This window comes from Vombatus ursinus, unplaced genomic scaffold (genome assembly GCF_900497805.2).
Source record: "Vombatus ursinus unplaced genomic scaffold, bare-nosed wombat genome assembly UNPS02014778.1, whole genome shotgun sequence".
Classification (NCBI taxonomy): Eukaryota; Metazoa; Chordata; class Mammalia; order Diprotodontia; family Vombatidae; genus Vombatus; species Vombatus ursinus.
The window spans coordinates 19,090,651-19,109,181 of NW_020954556.1; the positions used below are offsets into that span (position 1 = coordinate 19,090,651).

The 18,531-nt window shown below is 38.8% G+C and overlaps 1 protein-coding gene and 1 pseudogene across 1 annotated transcript; both read right to left on the reverse strand.

Annotated features, from left to right (window-relative positions):
• Positions 1–1,348: 1,348 nt before the first annotated feature.
• On the reverse strand, positions 1,349–17,818 carry TMEM230 (transmembrane protein 230). Its single transcript, XM_027865610.1, has 4 exons — positions 17,659–17,818; positions 9,718–9,845; positions 6,113–6,235; positions 1,349–3,156 (listed from the first exon to the last, which is right to left on the reverse strand). Exons 2-4 carry the CDS (start codon positions 9,814–9,816, stop codon positions 3,016–3,018), a joined length of 363 nt encoding a protein of 120 aa, XP_027721411.1. The 5' UTR covers positions 9,817–9,845; positions 17,659–17,818; the 3' UTR covers positions 1,349–3,015.
• Positions 11,386–16,682, reverse strand: LOC114045359 (annotated as a pseudogene).
• Positions 17,819–18,531: the final 713 nt, after the last annotated feature.

The window sequence follows — 18,531 nt, forward strand, 5'->3', positions numbered from 1 at the left end:
CTTTCCCTCTGTCTATATGTCCAGGCTATACCATGTCCTACCTATTCTTCCTTTGCAACACTCCTCTGATTCCTCTCCATTCTTCACCCTAATTCAGTCACCTCTAAGACTAGATTACTGAAAGGCTACTCTAAACTAAGAAATGAAAATTCTCAAGACCATGGGCCAGTTCCATTTTGACCAATTTTTATTAGTCTCTTTTTGGGAAGCCTTAGTCATCTAACAAGCATTTATTGATCACTAAGTCTACTGCATTAGGGGGCTAGAAAAGAGGTAAAAAGCAAGCTGAGTTTCTCTCTATTAATTTTTGACTCAAATTATCAACTTAAATCAATTGGCCTTTCCTGTCTCACTAGCTAACTGTTCTAATTTTCTAATATATCCACAGTGGATAACAAACTATCCACCTCAGCCCAATAAACCTGTTTATAATTGTCACTTAACCTATCTGGGTCTTGGTTTACTAATCTGTAAATGATGAGGTTGGACTAAACCTTGGGTTAATCTTATTTATGTCTTAGATTCCTTTGGCAGTCCTGGAGAAACCTATGGACACCTCAGAATAATGTTGTCAAATACATTATATACATAGGATTGCAAAGGAAAACAATTACATTACAAGTTATCAAAATATAAAAAAAGTTCAGACCCCAGATTAAGAATCCCTGCAAAAGGTACTTTCTGAAGTCTTTCTGTATCATTCTCTGAACCTTTATCACAATTCACCTATCTTTGTCTTCCCTTGCAATAAGTGTTCCTTGCTCCCGTAGGGCACTTTTTTAATATTCTTACATAGATGATCTCATGTGATTCTCACAAAAGTCTTATGAAGAAATTTAGGGTATCCCCATCTTACAGATAAAGAAACTGAGGTTCAAAGAGGTTAAGTGACTTGTCCAAGGTCCTAATCCATTACACTAATCATTATTATTAAAATAACTCTCATATATATACATATATATAGAGACAGAGAGAGAAAGAGAGAGGTTTCAAAGTTTACAAAAAATTTTCCTCACAACAACCCTGTGAGGTTGGTAGTGCACCTATTATTACCCCAATTTCATAGATGAAGAAATTGAGGAACGAATAAATGACTCTGCTACTAAGTGATGGAGCAAAGGCTCAAGCCTAAGCATGGTGACTCCACTTCTGGCACTCTTTCCACTCCACCACTCTCTCTCATTTATGCCGCTCCTGTCTGCTTTTGAATGCTTCCTTTCTGTCAGACCTGGTCCCTCTTCTCTGTGTAGCCTTCATATAACACAATCTGGCTAAGTCTCTTCCATCACTTTAACAGCCTTCCCTGAGCAGCTGTCTTACTTTTATAAAATCAAAAAGGCCACATTTGTATGTGTCAGAAAATACATTTTAATACACTTCTGCGGTTTTGCTTGTCTGTGCCTATGTTTTTCATTTGTTTCTTCCATTAGTAGGTAAGCTCCCTGAGGACAGAAATGGTGCCACCTGCTTTCGCTATAAATTGGAATAGTACCTAATGGAGTGCTTTTCACTTAGACTCAATGAAATGTAACTGACTAGGTCTTAGATGATTAATGGTTAAATGCAAAAGTACGATTCATTGTGGGTAGGAGTAAACGTATGGTTATTCAGCAGGGTCTTAGTCTGATAACTGACCTGGTATAACCATAAGCCAAAAGGTAAGAGGATATATTCTATATGTGATTCATAGACTTAAATCCAACATGATAATCAATAAAGTCTATTACAATGTCCAATATAAGGCACAACTTTTACAAATATGAAATCTAGAGCTCTGATTTTGACATTTTAATTTCTCAAATGTACTCACTCCCTGCAACAATGAAATAATTGACCTACATTAGCCAAGCTTAGAGTTCAAGTAACCCAGTCTGTATCTCTTCACAGTAAGAAAACAATAAAAGGTACTAACAAAGCAATTAAAAAAAAACTAAATTATGATCACCAAACCTTATTTTTCAGAGGAAATAAGTAAACCTGACAACTAGTAACAAAAACAAAAAAAATTCAGCCCTTAAAAGAATGATAAAAGCATGGAACATCCTGATCTTCAGAGAACAAAATGTCCCATGGCACAGACATCAAATCTATGAAAACAGGTAAGGCCTGGCAAAAATATCAGTAAGATGAAAAACTGCAAAATCTGTTCTGAGACATTCAAAATTCTGAATTCTTGTGTCACTTCAAAAAGCAAGTTAGAATCATTATGGATTCTCTCTAATTTGATTATGCTTAGTTTTGCCAAGTGATGTTCTACTGGAAGACAGTAGGAGAAATAGGTTGATGTGATAAATGAGTCATTTGGAGTTTTTCAAATAATTATTTAACAAAATAAAATTAGACACAGTGCATTTTCTATTTGACAAAAACCATGTTGTTAACACCAGACTACTTCCAAAGATAAAAGTTGAAATGTAAAAATGTTCAACTTAAGGTTGGGAGATTCGGTCTCTTTTCAACCAAACCACTATTTGGCCACTTTCTCACCGAATTCCTATTACTGTGTATGTTTGTGTGTGTATATATACATACATATACATACATATATGTATATATTCACATATTCAGATAGATAGAGAGATCTAGTTACTACTTCTCTATAACTCTGTAGATAGTCTCTGAAAGCAGCTGCAGTAGGAAAATTCGTCACTATGAAGCCAAGTTGGTGATGAAGCTCAGACTAAAAAGGACATGTCTTACAAAAAAAACTTTTTTGAGTGATTCTATTATTATTCCCACAACTGCTTATATGTGTGTGTGTATGGAAAAGCTGCCTCTTCAAAAATCTTAGCTCAGAACAGGAGGTAAAGAAAAAGATGTCTTATTATTTCTCTAACTGCAAGCTCAGTTAACATATTTGGGATGACCCCAGACAGCCTAGCAAGGATCTTGCTAAAATAACTGCAGAAACAGAGAATTCTCTGACCCACTGGTATTTAAATTCCCATGGGTTCAGCTTTTCAGTGCTAAGCTTATTCCCAACAGCAACTGTTTTCTTCTGGATCAAAGGAGACTCTAGTCATCAAAATCCGGAATGTCATCGTAAGAGTAGCCTTTGTAGCCTTTGGAAGCATAGTAGGCAATGCGCAAGTGGTAGAATCCTGGCAGGAATACCAGAATCCCAATTATCAGAACAGGAATGGCTCGGTCTGCCCCCTGGTGGTGGAAGAAGGAAAACACATTAGTATCACATCAATGTCACCAAAAACTCAACAGCAGTAAATTAAAAGATTGTTTTTTTTATCTTTCTGAACATCTTTTAGATACACAGAGGACAACGAAAGGAAAAGAACTTTCTTTACCAGGTAATCTTCATATTTAGGTGTTGTGATTTAGGGCAGCAACAGGAAGTGATCACTCCCAGGCTACTCCCAGGGAAAGCCATTCGCCACAATACAGTTTTAAATGGCTAGTAGGTAAGAGTTCATCTTTATAACATTTAATAGTTTATGAAGTCAGTCTTCATAACAATCCCCAGATATAGGTAATTCAAATACAACTATCTTATTTGACAGATAAGGAAACTACCTTCAGAGAGAAGTGACAGGACTCAAACCTAGGTTTTCTTAAGATCAGCAACAAAAAGTACTTCAAGGACTTGTCATTTTTTCAGTGAAAAGTCCTTACAATGACATTGATTGTAGCTTCTGCAGATAGGTCATTGAAAGCTTGCTGCAGTAGAAAAATCATCACCATGCCACCAAACTGGAACCTCAGACCAAAAAGGGTGTGTCTTAGAAAAATTATTTTTGGAATGATTCTATTACTATTTCCTATCTGCTTCTGAACAATTCCAAGTATCAGCTATGGTTTAACAAAAAACCTTTCCTTTCTACTTTCACAACATCTCTCATATACATCTTCTCTTCACTCATCCAGCCACAACTCAACTTCAGGCTTTTACTATCTCTCTCCTACAAGAGTTCTAACTGTTCCCCCTGCCTCAAGTCTTTCCTCATTCCAATCCATCCTGTAGATGTGTAGATCTGACTATGTCAACTCCCTGATCAATGAGTAGCCAGTCAGTGTTTTTTTTTTTTTTTTTTTTTTTTGCTTAGTCAATTGGGGTGAAGTGAGTTAGTCACACAGCTAGTAAGTGTCAAGTGTCTGAGGCCAGATTTGAACTCAGGTCCTCCTGACTCCAAGGCCAGAGCTCTATCAACTGTGCCACCTAGTTCCCCCCAGTGGTTTTCTATCACCTCCAGAATCCAATACGAACTCTGGAATTTAAAACCCCTCATAATCTGGACCCTTAACCACCTTTCCAGTCTTCTCATACCTTACTCCTCTTTGTACTCTCTATGATCTAGCCACAATCGCCTCCTTGCTATTCCTCACACAGGAGATGCCATCTCCCATATCTCCATGCCTTTGACCCTGCCTATCTCCTTCCGTCACCCACCCTGCTTGGCTTCCCCCTGCCCCTACCGCCCCGCAGAACACTTTGCTCCTTCTCTTCTGTCCATCAGTTTCCCTGGTCCTCTTCAAGACAGCTCAAATCTCACCTTCGGCAGGAGGCTTTTCCAGGTCTTCCTAGCTTCTTCATGCTCTCTACTTTCAGATTACTTTTATCTACTCTGCATATATCTTGTACGTTCATAGTTATTTGTAGATTTTCTCCTGCATTGGGATGTATATTTCTTGTGGGCATGGTCTGTTTCTGCCCTTCTCTGTATGCCCAGCACTTAGCACACTGCACTTAATAAATGCTTGATGCCTGACTTAGCTGAGTGACCTACAGAAACAGCCTAAAAAGTATAACCTATTGCTGCTCCAAATACTACTTTATAAAGTCCCAGTTTCCTAAATTTGAAGATTTCCTTCAAAAATAAAAACAATTCTTTCCCCTTAATGTCCGCTGTGACTCTAAAGGATGTTCTGAAAGATAAAGATGGCTACTTTTAGTCTCCTCTGGTTTTCTATTTCTGAGGTACTACAGAAGTCTAGTCAGTGGCCTTTCACATTTCTAGGCCTCAGACCTATATACTGTAGTGGTTCACTGCTTCTCCTTCAGCCTATATATTCACTCACAAAATTGAGGTCCAAGGCTCAGGGTGGGTACAGAACTAAAAGGGGAGTCAGGGGCCAACTCTGCTACTGATCAACTGTCTGACTTCAGGTGAACAATTAGATTCTCTGAGCTTCAGTTTTAAGGAAAACAAGGAAAATAACACCTACCACCTAACTCATAGGAATTGTGTGAGGATATGTTAAGAAGTTTTGTAATAGAGTTCAATGAAAGAATGTGTATGTGAGTTCAATGGAAGAAAATTAAATTTTCTTTCTTTGCTACTAGACAAAACTTCTGAGATGTTTATTTGCATAATGCTTTACTTGCCAAAAGTTTTTAACATTACAAATATTTACATATTACTCCTGCTCCATAAGAAGCCTCTTGTAACAAAATGAAACAGTTAAGTAAAGCTAAAAATACAGTGATCGTGTCTGAAAATTTATGCAACATTTCATAGCTGTAGCATTCTCTCCTTTTACTGTTTCAAAAAACTTAACAGAAATCTACTTTTACCTGTTCTCCCTACTACCTCACTGGGCAGTGGAAAAAAAAGGAAAAAAGCAAATTTCTTCTAACAAGCAGAACAAATTCCTCCAATGACTATAAACATACGTGCATGTGTGTGTTTCAATACGCTTCCTAAATCCATCACCTGTCATGGAGAACATGTTTCATCATTGGTCTTCTGGAATCACGAATGGTCATCACTGCATTGATCTTACTTCTCATAACTTTCAAGGTTGTTTTTTTAATGTTATATACATGGCTCTCCTAGTTCTACTCATTTCATTCTTCAATAGTTTATGATTTTTATGATTATTCTGTCATTTTTATAATATTGACGTCCTAGTACAAACTGTTCTTGTTTCTGCTCACTTCACTTGGCATCAGTTCATATAAGTCTTTCCATGTCTTTTTGAAATAATCTGTAGCACCTCAGTACTCCATAACACTAATATACTACAACTTATTTAGACATTCCTCAATTGCTGAATGTCCAACAAAAATAAAGCTTTTTAAAATTCCTGGATTATTTAATAGTTTCACAGTACTTCCTCTAAATACAGTGAAGGATCAGCTAAACATCAAACGACTTACCCCTTTGGTGATATATCCAGCTAACAGCAGAGCACCTATGACAATGAGAAAGGTGCCAATCATAAATAGCACTATGGCAAGTGCTATAGCCTTGTAAGGGATTTTGGGAGGGGTCTTCTTAAACTAGAAGGTGGAGGGGGAAAAAAGACATTACAGAGGCATTAGGACTTGAGGTAGAAAAAACAGAACCAAAATAATACCTTCTCCCAATCCTCCCACTGACACTGGTCACTCCTTTACAACATACTTGTCCCTTCTCTTCAATTCAACTTTAGGGAAGAAAAAAATGGAACAGTGTTTTCAGAAAAGAAAAAGGGGAAAGACTTCAAGAAAGTAACCATTCATTTGCAAAGGAATGGGGAAAACTCCTTAGAGACTAGTATACCAAATATTTAAAGGGAGTCCTGGTAAATTCTTCTTTCTGATTCTTTATTTCATTCATAGACTCCTAGAGTTCATCTAGTCCAAACTCCACCTTAAACTTCCATTAGATTTGAGGGTTTGTTTTTGTGTGTGTGTATGTGTGTGAGTGTTATGTGTCTGAGGCTGGATTTGAACTCAGGTCCTCCTGACTCTAGGGACAGTGCTCTATCCACTGTACCACCTAGCTGCCCCTGAATTTGTTTTTACAATGCATTGAGATACTACACTAAACACTATGAATACAACAACAGACAGGACATACCCTGCTCTCAACAAGCTTATGATAGTGGGTGGAGATGATTATGTCCACAACTATTATGTCAGTGAGACAATGAGGATTGCAAAAAGGTGAAGAAAAGTGCCATGAGGATTTAAAGGGGAGATTCTTTTTGGCTTGAAGAGGTCAGGAAAGACTTCATAGAAGAGGTAGCATCTCAGTTACTCCTTGAAGTAAGAACTCTTAACAGATAGAAATGAGGATGGGGATTGAATGGAAGGGAGAATACTCACTACTCCAAGTATGTTTTTGGAGTATATTGTGAGCAAAGGCACCAAGACTGAAAAAAAAAATGATGAAAAGAGAAAGTAGGTCAGTTTGCCTGGAGCACATTATGTGAAGGGGAGTAATCTGAGAGAAGTCTGGAAAGGTAAGCTGGAGCCAGATTGTGGGGGAGGAAGGGGCTGAATGCCAGGATTTAGACTTTCTACTTGATTCCATAAGGCATGAGAAGCTACTGATGGTTTTTAAGCAGAGGGAATGATGTGAATAGTGCATCAGAGAGTAGGTAGAGACTGTGGAAAAGAAAACCAGTTGGGAAGCTATTACATAATCTAAGTGAAAAGGGTCTGAGCTATAGTAGTTGCAAAGGAGGTGAAAAGGAGAGAATCAAAGTGAGAGATATTTCACAATCAACAGGATATAGGCACTGAATGGAAGTGAGAGAAAAAGTTTGATCAATCAATTGACAAATATTTATTAAATGCCTACTATACACCAGACACTATACTAAGTGTTAAGGATATAAAGACAAAAAAGAAACGTTCCCTGCCCTCAAAGAGCTTACATTCCATTAATGTACAACATATACACGTATAATAAGATAGATAGAAAATATGAGGTAAATTTTGGGGGAAGGCAATAGCAGCTGCTAGGATTAGAGAAAGGCCTCATGTAGGAGATGACACCAAAGTTATAAGCCTGAACATATGGAAGGATGACAGTAACAAGAGAAATGGGACACCTGCTATAAGAAGACCAACGAGGAGTCATCCAGCTTTTTCTTGAGGACTTCCAGTGATATGAAACTCAGTTAACTCTCTAGGTAGTCTCTTTCATTTCTGAAGTTTTAAATTATGAGGTATATCTTCACATCAAGCCAAAATTGGTCATCCTGTAACTTCCATCCATTGGTTCTAATTCTCTTGGGTGAAATAAAAAGTCTTACTCTGTTCCACTGAATAGAATACCTCCCTTTGAATATCTGACAGCAGCTACCATACTCCCCTAAAGTCTCTGTTCTTTTGGGCAAAACACTGCCACTTTCATCAGCCAATTCTAATATGGCTTGACTTCAAGTTCTTTCACTATCTTGGTTACTCTCCTTTAGAAACAGTCCAATTTGTCAATGTCTTTATGAAAATGTGGTAAATAGAACTGAGTACAAGACTCCAGAAGTGGTTTAACCAGGCTTGTATTGGTATCATTTCTCAGGAAGTTAATACCATAAAAATCTAATTTCTTCCAGAAGAAAAGAAATTCTGCAGCCTTCTATGATAAAAAAAAACTGAAATTCCATAAATCACTGCATACATTGTCAGAGATCGTCAATATTCTGCAAAAAGAGGGTCCTTAGAATCAAGGAAATATTTGTGTGTCCAACAATTGTGGATATTAATGAAAGGTGAAAAGATGAATTATCACATCTCCAAATGCAATTTGCTTTCTTAGCAACTGCCAATAGACATTTATTGACCACTTACCGGGTAAAGAATACAGTACTATGCATTATAGAAAGACAGGTACGCATATACAAAAGAGGCAGTTTCTGACATTTGAAGTTGGCTAACACTCTTATATGTTTTGGAGATGGACTATTACATCTATCTAACATTTTCACTGTACCACAAGGCAAGTGACCTCAATTTGTGGTAAGACTTTGAGATGACTCCTCAAGTTTTGGATCAATGTTTCTGAATAGATTTTTCTGGAAGTCTCCTAGGTCCTTTTCAATTTTTATTTCAAATGCCAAAGCTGTAAGAATAACCCAAATATATATATATAGGTTTGAGGTATTACGTATCTTTAAAGAACCAGCCCCCATCAATTCAGTTTAGAACTTTTTATACTAAGGGGGAAGACAAGAGAAAAGAGGCAGTAATACTATGTCTAATAACTATAACCAGTGACAAATTTAGTAACTGTTTTCTGTGTCTTTCTTACTATTTCCCAAGGAAAAGAAAATTGTCCATTAAAAAACATATCAGAAAGGTGATACTTATTGATGACATCAAGAATGAAAATAGTTGCTCCTGCTATTTCTTTCTATTGAAAGCTGGCTTCCCCCTCTTTACAAAGTAGAATTGATTTGGTTTTAATTGAAATCCACATACACAGTTAACAAATTTAAAAGAATTACAGCCTCAGTAAAATTCAACCTAATTTCCCTGTTAAATTTTAAAATTCCCAATTTGTACAACTACACTGTCTGATTTTGGTAAATATTCTAGACATATCTCTGGGAAACCACTGGAGAAACTGACAAGACCCATGTTGTGCTGGTTTGACTCAGGCCCCCTCAGTCTATCCACAATTTTAAGGTTCCAAGTATAGACTGGATAGATCCTGACATAGAATAACAGATTTAGAGCGAAAGGGACCTTTAAAGGCCATTTATTAAGTTCAAACCCCTCATTTTATAGATGTGGACCTAAGGTCTAGAGAAGTTAAATGACCTGGCCAGGTCACAAAGCTACTAAGTGTTTGAGGCTGGATTTCAACCCAAGTCTAGTAGACTCCAAATCCAGGGCCCCATGTGCTCCATCATGTTGTTTTCCCAGGTGATTAAATTCTCTAAACACTGTCTTCAAAGGACTGTTGCAGAGTCTAATTCCAGAAGATTTTTCAGTTATCTTAATAGAAATACAACCAACTGACATCAAGTACCTTTTCCTTCTTTACTCACCTGAAGGTCAATGTAGCCTTCATCTGTGCTAGAAAGCTTGGAGTATTTCACTTTACTACTGGGAATCCCAGTAGTTACATTGTTACGGGATGGCATCATAACAAAGAGACTGCTTTCTCAGCTAGAATCTGAAAATAGAGAAAACTCTTGTTGACTGCAAGGACAAAGTAATGAAATCATATAATTTTAGAGTTGGTATATAATCATCAGGTCATTTTTACCCAAAACATGAATTCCCTCTACAATATCCCCAACAAGTGACCTTTTGGGGTTTTTTGGGGTAAATTTTAAAATTTCTTTTAAATACAAAACAAGAAAAGAAAAAAACAATGCTATGTACACATTAGAACATAGGAGGGGATTCAATACAAAACAATAAATTTCCATTTCAAGAAAACCTATATAATAATACTACACATTATTTTCAAAGCTGCCCAGATTTTCCTTGCCTCCTTGCAGGCCTTCTTCTGTTCTCTGCTGTGCACTTTTTACTTTATTTCTTTTTCCCCTCCTCTTCCTAAGGAAAGCTACAAGTAAGCTCAGAGATATTGATACAGAAGCTCTCCAAACTTAAAATACATATGTACACATAGATAACTATAAATACATATTTCTATACACATATATGCTCATATACACGTACATAAGACCACACTATGCTTATTTCCTCCTTTCATCTGTTTCGCTAAAGGTGGAGAGCATCTTATTTCGTAAGTCCAAGTCTTTCACTGTTTTTCTAAATCAACCAGCTCATCACTTTCCATATCACAGCCCAATCACAACCTGAGAGATTGTTTACAAGTTTTTCCCCAAATTTTCTGCATTCCTTCTATTCTTGGCTATATAAATTTTATTTATAAAAAACTGTTAATTGAAAATAATCAAAATTATTCATTTTATACTTCAACAATGCTCTCCCCTTACAATATAGTTTAAGACTGAATCTGCTTCCTTTACATCTTTTTTTTCCCCTGGTTTCTTTGCAGTTCCTGATCTCTTAAATTCTTCTAAGTGAACTCTGTTACTATTTTTTCTAATTCAGTAAGATAATTTTTTTAGTAATTTAAATGGGATGGCACTGAATAAATTAGGTAAAATTGTCTTTTTTATTGTATTGGTTTTACCTACCCATGAACAATAAATACTACTCCAATTATTTAGATTTGACTTTATTTATATAAAAAGTGTTTTATATTTATATTCATATAGTTCCTGTGTCTGTTTTGGCAGATATACTATCAGGTGCTTAGACCACTGTGGCTTTTATAATTTAAGACAATTGAGAGAAAAGCAAATGCTTGTTTCTTCATTAGGAAACAAGAATACTTTCTTGTCATCATCTAGTATCAAAAATATTTCACAGTTTGATTTACTTTTATCTAAAGGTAACATTAATCCCTCCTACACTTAGATGAATTTTTTTGGTATTCAATAGCTCCAAAAGCAAATATGTCTAAATTTAGACTGAGTCTATGCCAGTGGAGTATCCATACCTAGGGGCTAATACAAAATAGGTCAGCATACTGGCTGAAGTCCATATGTTAACAAAAAGAGATTAATATAAAATGTTCGCCAACATCATTCTTAGAAATTTTGCCACAGTCCTGCGTAGAGAGAGACCTGATTGGTTGGTGAGTATTTATCATATTAACTACGAAGCAGCAAACATCAATAGATGTCTTCAAGGTGTTTTCCAATTTTGGCTTTTAGCTCCCTAAAATGTAAAACATCATCTCGTCCAATTTCAAGCAGTTTTTCTTCCGATTTAATTTCATTTTTATAACAAATTTTATCATCTTTGGCAAGTTGCAGATATACCTGCTTCTGAGAATGATGACAGGTTTTTCCACTCTTTCTTTAAAACCTTTATCATTTGCTGTGCTGAAGTCCTTTTGCTTCCTTAAAGTGTTCAGAAATAAAAATGTTATAACATGAATGAAGTTTTTTGGGTTTTCCAAAGATAGTTTTCTCTTTTTTTCTTTATTAATTCCTTTCTAATTTTTTCTTGACGATTCTCTTCTTTCAAAATTTTTTTCTGCTTAGGATCGAGCTCTGAATTATATTTTGAGACCTCTTCTTTGTATATTTTTAAAGTTGCCTTGGTAGCTTCTTTATATACTTTCTTTTGTGATTCTGGAAGCATGGGTCGATGTTCCACTGAAAAACAGTTTCTTTGGAGCATTAGATAAAATACAGTCTTTCATAAACCACTCCAATCCACAGATAGAACTGCTGAAGGGATGTGGTGGGGTGGGGTGGGTCGGCTCCAGTACCCCTTGGTTGGTAGATGCGGCGGCCCCGGGCAATTTTCCTTGGTAATTTCTTGTAATATAGTATCAAAAGGCTTTTTTTTAAATTGCAACTTTCATGTAGCCCGACTATTCTAATATTATTTCTCTTCAGTCTATTTTCCAGATCAGTTGTTTTTCTGACAAAATGTTTCACATTCTCTTCTATTTTTTCATTCTTCGATTGTTCTGTTATTTCTTGGTGTCTTAGAATGTGATTAGCTTCCCCTTCTAGTTTTCAAGGAATCATTTTCTTCCTTAAGCTTTTGATTCTCTATTTCCAGTTGGTTGACTTTAATTTTCTTGATTTTCTTAGACTGCTCTTATTTTTTTTCCCTTATTTTTTCCTCGATCTCTCTTATTCGATTTTTAAAGTCCTTTTTAAGTTCTTCCAAGAACTCTTTTTGTGCTTGGGATCATTTGACATTTCTCACTGAAAAAGGAGTAGCTTTTTTTTAGCTCCATTATCTTCCTCTGAATATGAACTCATATCTTCTCTATCCCCATAGTAGCTACCTAAGGTTGGGTTCTTTCTCCTTTGCTTAGTCATATTTACTTACTTTTATTTTGCTTGTAATCAAGTTCTAGTCCTGAGGTATGGTGAATGATACTGTTATTTGCTGAGGTCTGTTTCTAGGGCCCAAACTCGGGCTCTCCTCTCTACTCCTAAGCCACAAGCAGGGCCCCCGGTCTCACTGTCCCACAAATGATCTTGCTCACTGAAGTTCCTCAAATAGCTGCAAACTACAGCTGTCCTCTCTGCTCTGAAACTGAAACAAGGGACTCTGCTCTCCTGCAAGTGGCCACACACAGCAGGGTCCCTGCCCCTCTGCTACTGCATTTACCAGGTGTGTGCTAGTTCCTTCTGTCCTGGCAGCCACAGAAGAGTCTGGTCAGCAAGGATGTATTTGGCATCCCCTCCCACTCCCTACCAGTGGAAGGTCCTTCAATCTTCTCCTACTCAGCCATCCAACCTCCAAGGTCCTAGAAAAGAAAGTTTCTAAGACTGTGGCTACCTCTCTACCCCACTGCCCCCAGGGATCGTTTGTTTGTTGATTCCAAAGAGTTGGCCTGGAGGTGCCTGAACTTCACTCAAGCCCTCAGCCAGGGGTCCTTCAAGTTGTCTAATGAGGACAACTGCTTCACCTCAACTTTAGTTTATTTCCTCTGCTCTATTTCCTCTGAGGTTAAGTTCTGTCTTTTTTTATGGAGGAAATCTGGAGAGTCAAAAGTTTTCTGACCCACTCCACCATCTTCCCAGAATCCTCTCCAACATCTTCCAAACTCTGCATCCTGACTCTTACTCCAAGCTCAGGCAATTAAATGCTCCCCAAGTTAGCCTGATTTTTTTGATAGTTGTTAGGAAGTTTTCCTTTATACTGAATTTCTATAATTTCAATCCATTGGTGTATGTTCTGTCCTCTAAGGCCAAGCAGAACAAATCTCATCCTTTTTCCCACAAGAGCCCTTCAGCTCTTTGAAGACAGTTAACATATTCCCTTTAAATCTTGGCCAAATGGATATCGCGAGACTTTACCAAAAGCCCTGTTGTTATCCAGAAAGGTTAAGTTACATAAGTATTAAGAGAATTGACTGTTACCTTCTCTACACATTACAAAAAGCCAAAAGAGCTTTACATGACAATACCTAAGCAATCAACATGGAGACATCAGACATATCACATTCACAGAATCACAGAATGTTAGGGCTGGAACAGTAAAACCCATATAGGGCATCCCCTTCATCACACAGATAAGAAGGCAGCCTGGTACAGTGGAAAGGGTTCTGGCTTTAGAGTCAGGACACAGACTGAATCCCCCAACTCCGTCATTTCCTACCTGTGTAACTCTGGGTGAGTTTTACTTCACCTCTCTGAGCCTCCACTTCATCATCAATAAAATGACAGGTGGTACTAACCAGGGGTAAGGAACAGACCACAGGAATCTCACTCCTGGACTAAACCATCTCTAAGGTACCTTATAGCTCTAAATCTCATGGTCCTGTAAAGTCAATTTGCTAAAGTGGTAAATCCAGGCTCAGAGAGAACCTAGGACCAAAACCCAGGCCTCTGGCTGTCCAGGGCTTTCTACTGTAATAATATTCTGCCAAATTTTTTAATACAGGCACACAAAAACGTCTATAAACATTTATGCAGTGAACCTTCTTGGAAAAGTATAATTTCTGTTTACAGATAAAGAAAATGAGGCATAGGCATAAAAAATACAAAATATTCCAAGATTTTAACCAGCGTTTTATGCCTGACACCTACCAGAATTCGTGAGCTCAGACACTAGCTCATTGCACTCTCACTACCTTATTTTAATAAAGCAAACATGGCACTAATGGTCTTAAACTGATTATTTTTACTTTCCATATTCTAGGAAACAAAATTGAAGCAAGTTGAGTAGAGAACACAGGTATGTTCACAATTATTCCTGTTATTATATATTAAACTTAACATTTATATAATCCCAGGATACTGACAGGTCCTTTATACCAGTAATTCTACAATTAATGATATCTCTGACACATACCTTTGAGTGGCAGTTCTAAGAGATGCCTATGCTAGTCATAATGTGTTTTGAGGAGTACAGATTATGAATGAATGATAAGGGAAGGTTATACTGGCAAAAGACATCCCTCCCCAGTTCTGGTGTATACCCCCCAAAGACTACTGGAACAACAGGAACAAACTAAAGTCTCACTAAAGACATTATGTAAGTAGTTTCCTTTAGGACACAGAATTCTAAATGGCACAGCTCTAAAATACTTCACCTGGGCCTCAAAGTTAACTAGGGATTCTCAGAGGCAGAGGTGAGAAAGGAGTACATTCCTGGCATTAGAGTAACTAACTAACTATACCTTCTTCATCGGGTTGTTGTGGTAATGTATGTAAAGAACTTTGTAAAACTTGAGGCACTCTACTGCTACTATAATTTTCTTTTTAACATTACAACTCTCCAGCAATGTAATGGGATACCACAATTTCACTTGAATGAGGTAAAAAACCATCCTGCACCCTTTGACCCAGCAACAGCACTTCTAGGATTGTATCTCAAAGAGATCATACAAATGGGAAAAGGACCCACATGTAAAAAAAATATTTATAGCAGCTCTTTTTGTGGTGGCAAAGAATTGGAAATTGAGAGAGGATGTCCATCAACTGGGAAATGGTTGAACAAGTTGTGGTATATGAATGGAATGGAATACTATTGTGCTATAAGAAATGATGAGCAGGCAGACTTCAGAAAAACCTGGAAAGACTTGTATGGACTGATGTTGAGTGAAGTGAGCAGGACCAGGAGAATGTTGCACACGATACAGCCATGTTGTGCGAGGACTAATACTGATGAACTTAACCCTTCCCAACAATACAAGGATCTAAGACATCTCCAGAGGCCTCATGATGGAAAATGCTATCCACATCCTAAGAACGAACTATGGAGTTTCAATGAAGATTTGCTATTTTGCTATTTTTTTTCTTCTGTGTGTTTTGTTTCCTCTTTCTGGTGGTTCCTCCTATTGGTTCTAATTCTTACTTACAACATCACTAATGTGAAAACATGTTTAATAGGAATGATTATGTACAGCCTATATCAGATTGGGTGACGTCTTGGGGAGCGAGGGGGAGAAAAATTTAAAACTCAAAAGCTTATGGAAGTGATTGTTGATAAATCAAAATAAATTAATGAAAAAAAAAACCCACCCTGCAGAGGGTTCAGAAGACAGTGAGAGGAGATAAAGTGTAGGCAGCTTTTTTAGGAAGTTAAAAGGAAGGAGGAGCAATAAAGGTCAATGCCCAGTGGGTATAGTAGATAGATAGTAGGACAGAGTGGATGATGAGGCAGACCTGGGCCTATTTGTTACGAAGCAGTAAAGGAATCAGAACATACTGTGAAACTGAAGATGAGAAAGAAAGAAAAGATAATATTGAGAATAATTTGAAAGAGAAAACGAGAGGCAATAGGATCAAGGGCACAGGCTGCTAGGTGGCTCAGTGGATAGAGTGCCAGGCCTAGAGTCAGGAAGACCCATCGTCCTGAGTTCAAATCCAACCTCAGACACTTATCAGCTGTGGGACCCTGGGCAAGTCATCTAATCCTCTTTGGCTCACTTCCTCAACTGAAAAATGAGCTCCAACAGGAAATGGCAAACCACTCCAGTATCTCTGTCACGAAAACATCAAACTGGGCTCACAGAGTCAGAAAAGACTGAATAACAAAGGATCAAGAGTACATTTGTTTTTGGGTTTTTTTTTAATGTCATCTCATAACTGGAGCAAAGGAGATAGTGTGAAATCATATCAAGATGATGTGATTTAAGAAAAAAAGAGGGAGCTCTTGATTTTTCAGTGAGTTATAAGGAAAATTCCTCAGCTGAGTAGGTGAGGGAAGTTTAGGGCCTAGAGAAGTTTTGGAACAGTGCTATTTACAGTGAGATAAAAAATCAGTTAGAGAGAAGGATCGATTTGCATCATTGATCCACCCATTTTAAACATAATTTTGGAAAAGCTTCTGCCCCTTTTTTTCTAATATGAAGAAAAAATTTGAAAAAATAAGTTTGGAGATGATGAAAACAAGGTTCTAGAAAATGATGATTCTGAGCATAGTGGAATGGGGAGAGGACAGGATTTCAAGTCAGGTATACTGGGTGTGATACCTGCCTCTGTTACTCCATGCCCCGGGACAAATCATTTTATCTTTTGTGCCTCATTTTCCTCATTTGTAAAATGACAAGAATGGACTGGATGATTCCTAGGTCCCTTCCAGCTCTAATGCCTACATTATAAATGAATTAGTGGCTGCCACACCAATCACAACTGCTTGATATATAAATGGGCAAAATTACATTATTTTATGATAGACCTCGAATCAAAGCACATCACGATTATTACTTAACTCTTACTCTCAGTCCATGCAACCATCTCACCCAAAACAGCTGCCCTTAAGACACAATTAGATATTCAGGATTTAGACTAGAAAGATGAAAGCTAAAACCCTATTGGGGACTCTGGAAAGATGACGTCATACTCTGAAGACTGGAGTTCAAATTTCACCTCTGACCCCAAACTGCCTGTGTGACAACCTTGGTCAAGTTAAGCTCCGAGTTTCTTTATGTGTAAAATCAGGGATGGGGACCTGGGGTTTATTCGGGGTGGGTACTCCCCCTGCTGACGTCAGTCGGAAGCCCCTCTAGGAGCGGGGTCCTGGAGGGCGGAGGGGGCCGAGGGCGTCCAGGCTGCAGCCAAGGGTCCAGGAAGACCCCCTGGGGCGTAGCCGGTAAGACCTGGGCGCCGCAGGAGGTGGGAAGCGTAACGCCCGTGGGGGCGCGAGGGACGTCCTCGCCCTCGAGGTCCGGCTCGCAGCTCGCCTACGGGCGCCGCTTCGACCTTGTCCTTCCGCGCCGGTCCGGCCCAGGCCCGGGACCCCCTCCACCCGGGCTGGATCCCGCCGCCACTGCCAGCCCCTATCACGGCTTCTCTCCCGGACGCCCCCCGGCACCCCCGGGCTCGGCCAAGTCCCCACGCTTCTCTCCCTGGCTTCTGTCCAGGCCCCGCCTCTTACAAGCCCTAAGCCTGGAAGTCCTCCAGCACAGCACGGAACCCGTAGGGTCCGAATCCTGACAGCGCGAGGTGTGCCCGACCAGGCCCTACCTCCGGCCCAGGCCCATCTCTCTTTCCTCAGGCCTGGCAGAACACGTCCGAACAGCCAGCGAACGCTGCAGCCAAGGGACAACGAAAGAACGACCAGCAGGAACAGGGCTGCTTCCCTCACAGCCTGACTTCCTCTCCCCTCGCTCGCGGGGGCTTCTGGAATTTCGCCTCCGTATAAAGCGCCTCTTGATTGGCCAGAAGGAGGGAAGAGGCGCGTCTGATTGGCCCCTCGGTTTGTTTATCTCTGTGAGGGCAGAGGTGGGGGTGGGGGCAGATCTCGGGAGTGTGAAAGCAGGTCGGGGGCTTAGAACTTTGAACCTAGAATGTCAGAGCTGGGAGGGACCTTAAAACATAGACTGGGGGCAGCAAGGTGGCCCAGAGGATAGAGCACCGGCCCTGAAGTCAGGAGGACTTGAGTTCAAATCCGCCTTCAGACACGTAACACTCACAAACTGTGTGACCCTGGGCACGAGTCACAACCCCAATTGCCTCACCAAAAAACAAACAAACAAAAAAAAAAACCCCAAAATAAAGACATAGACTGTCACAATTGAACATAGAACATAGAACATAGAACATAGAACCTAGACCAGCAGAGCTGGGAGGAAACTTTGAACACAATGTGGAAGGGATATTAAAACATGGAATGTCAGAGATGGGAGATAACTTAGAACGCAAAATATCAGAGCTGGAAAAGAACCATAGAACGTAGACTATCAGAGCTGGAAAGGATCATAGAACATGGGATATCAGATCTGGAAGTGATTCTTAAAACATAGAATATCAGATCTGGAAAAGACCTTTAGAACAGAATATGAGAGCTGGAAGAGAACTTAGAACACAGAACATAGAATGTCAGATCTGGAAGTGACT

What these genes read in the sequence shown, in the direction of transcription:
- TMEM230 (XM_027865610.1), bottom strand. Translation starts at nt 9,816, where the DNA reads ATGATGCCATCCCGTAACAATGTAACTACTGGGATTCCCAGTAGTAAA. An exon ending in AAGGCTACATTGACCTTCAG is followed by an intron (nt 6,236 to 9,717) that starts GTGAGTAAAGAA and finishes TCCACCTTCTAG; the next exon opens with TTTAAGAAGACCCCTCCCAA. An exon ending in CTGGATATATCACCAAAGGG is followed by an intron (nt 3,157 to 6,112) that starts GTAAGTCGTTTG and finishes TTCCACCACCAG; the next exon opens with GGGGCAGACCGAGCCATTCC.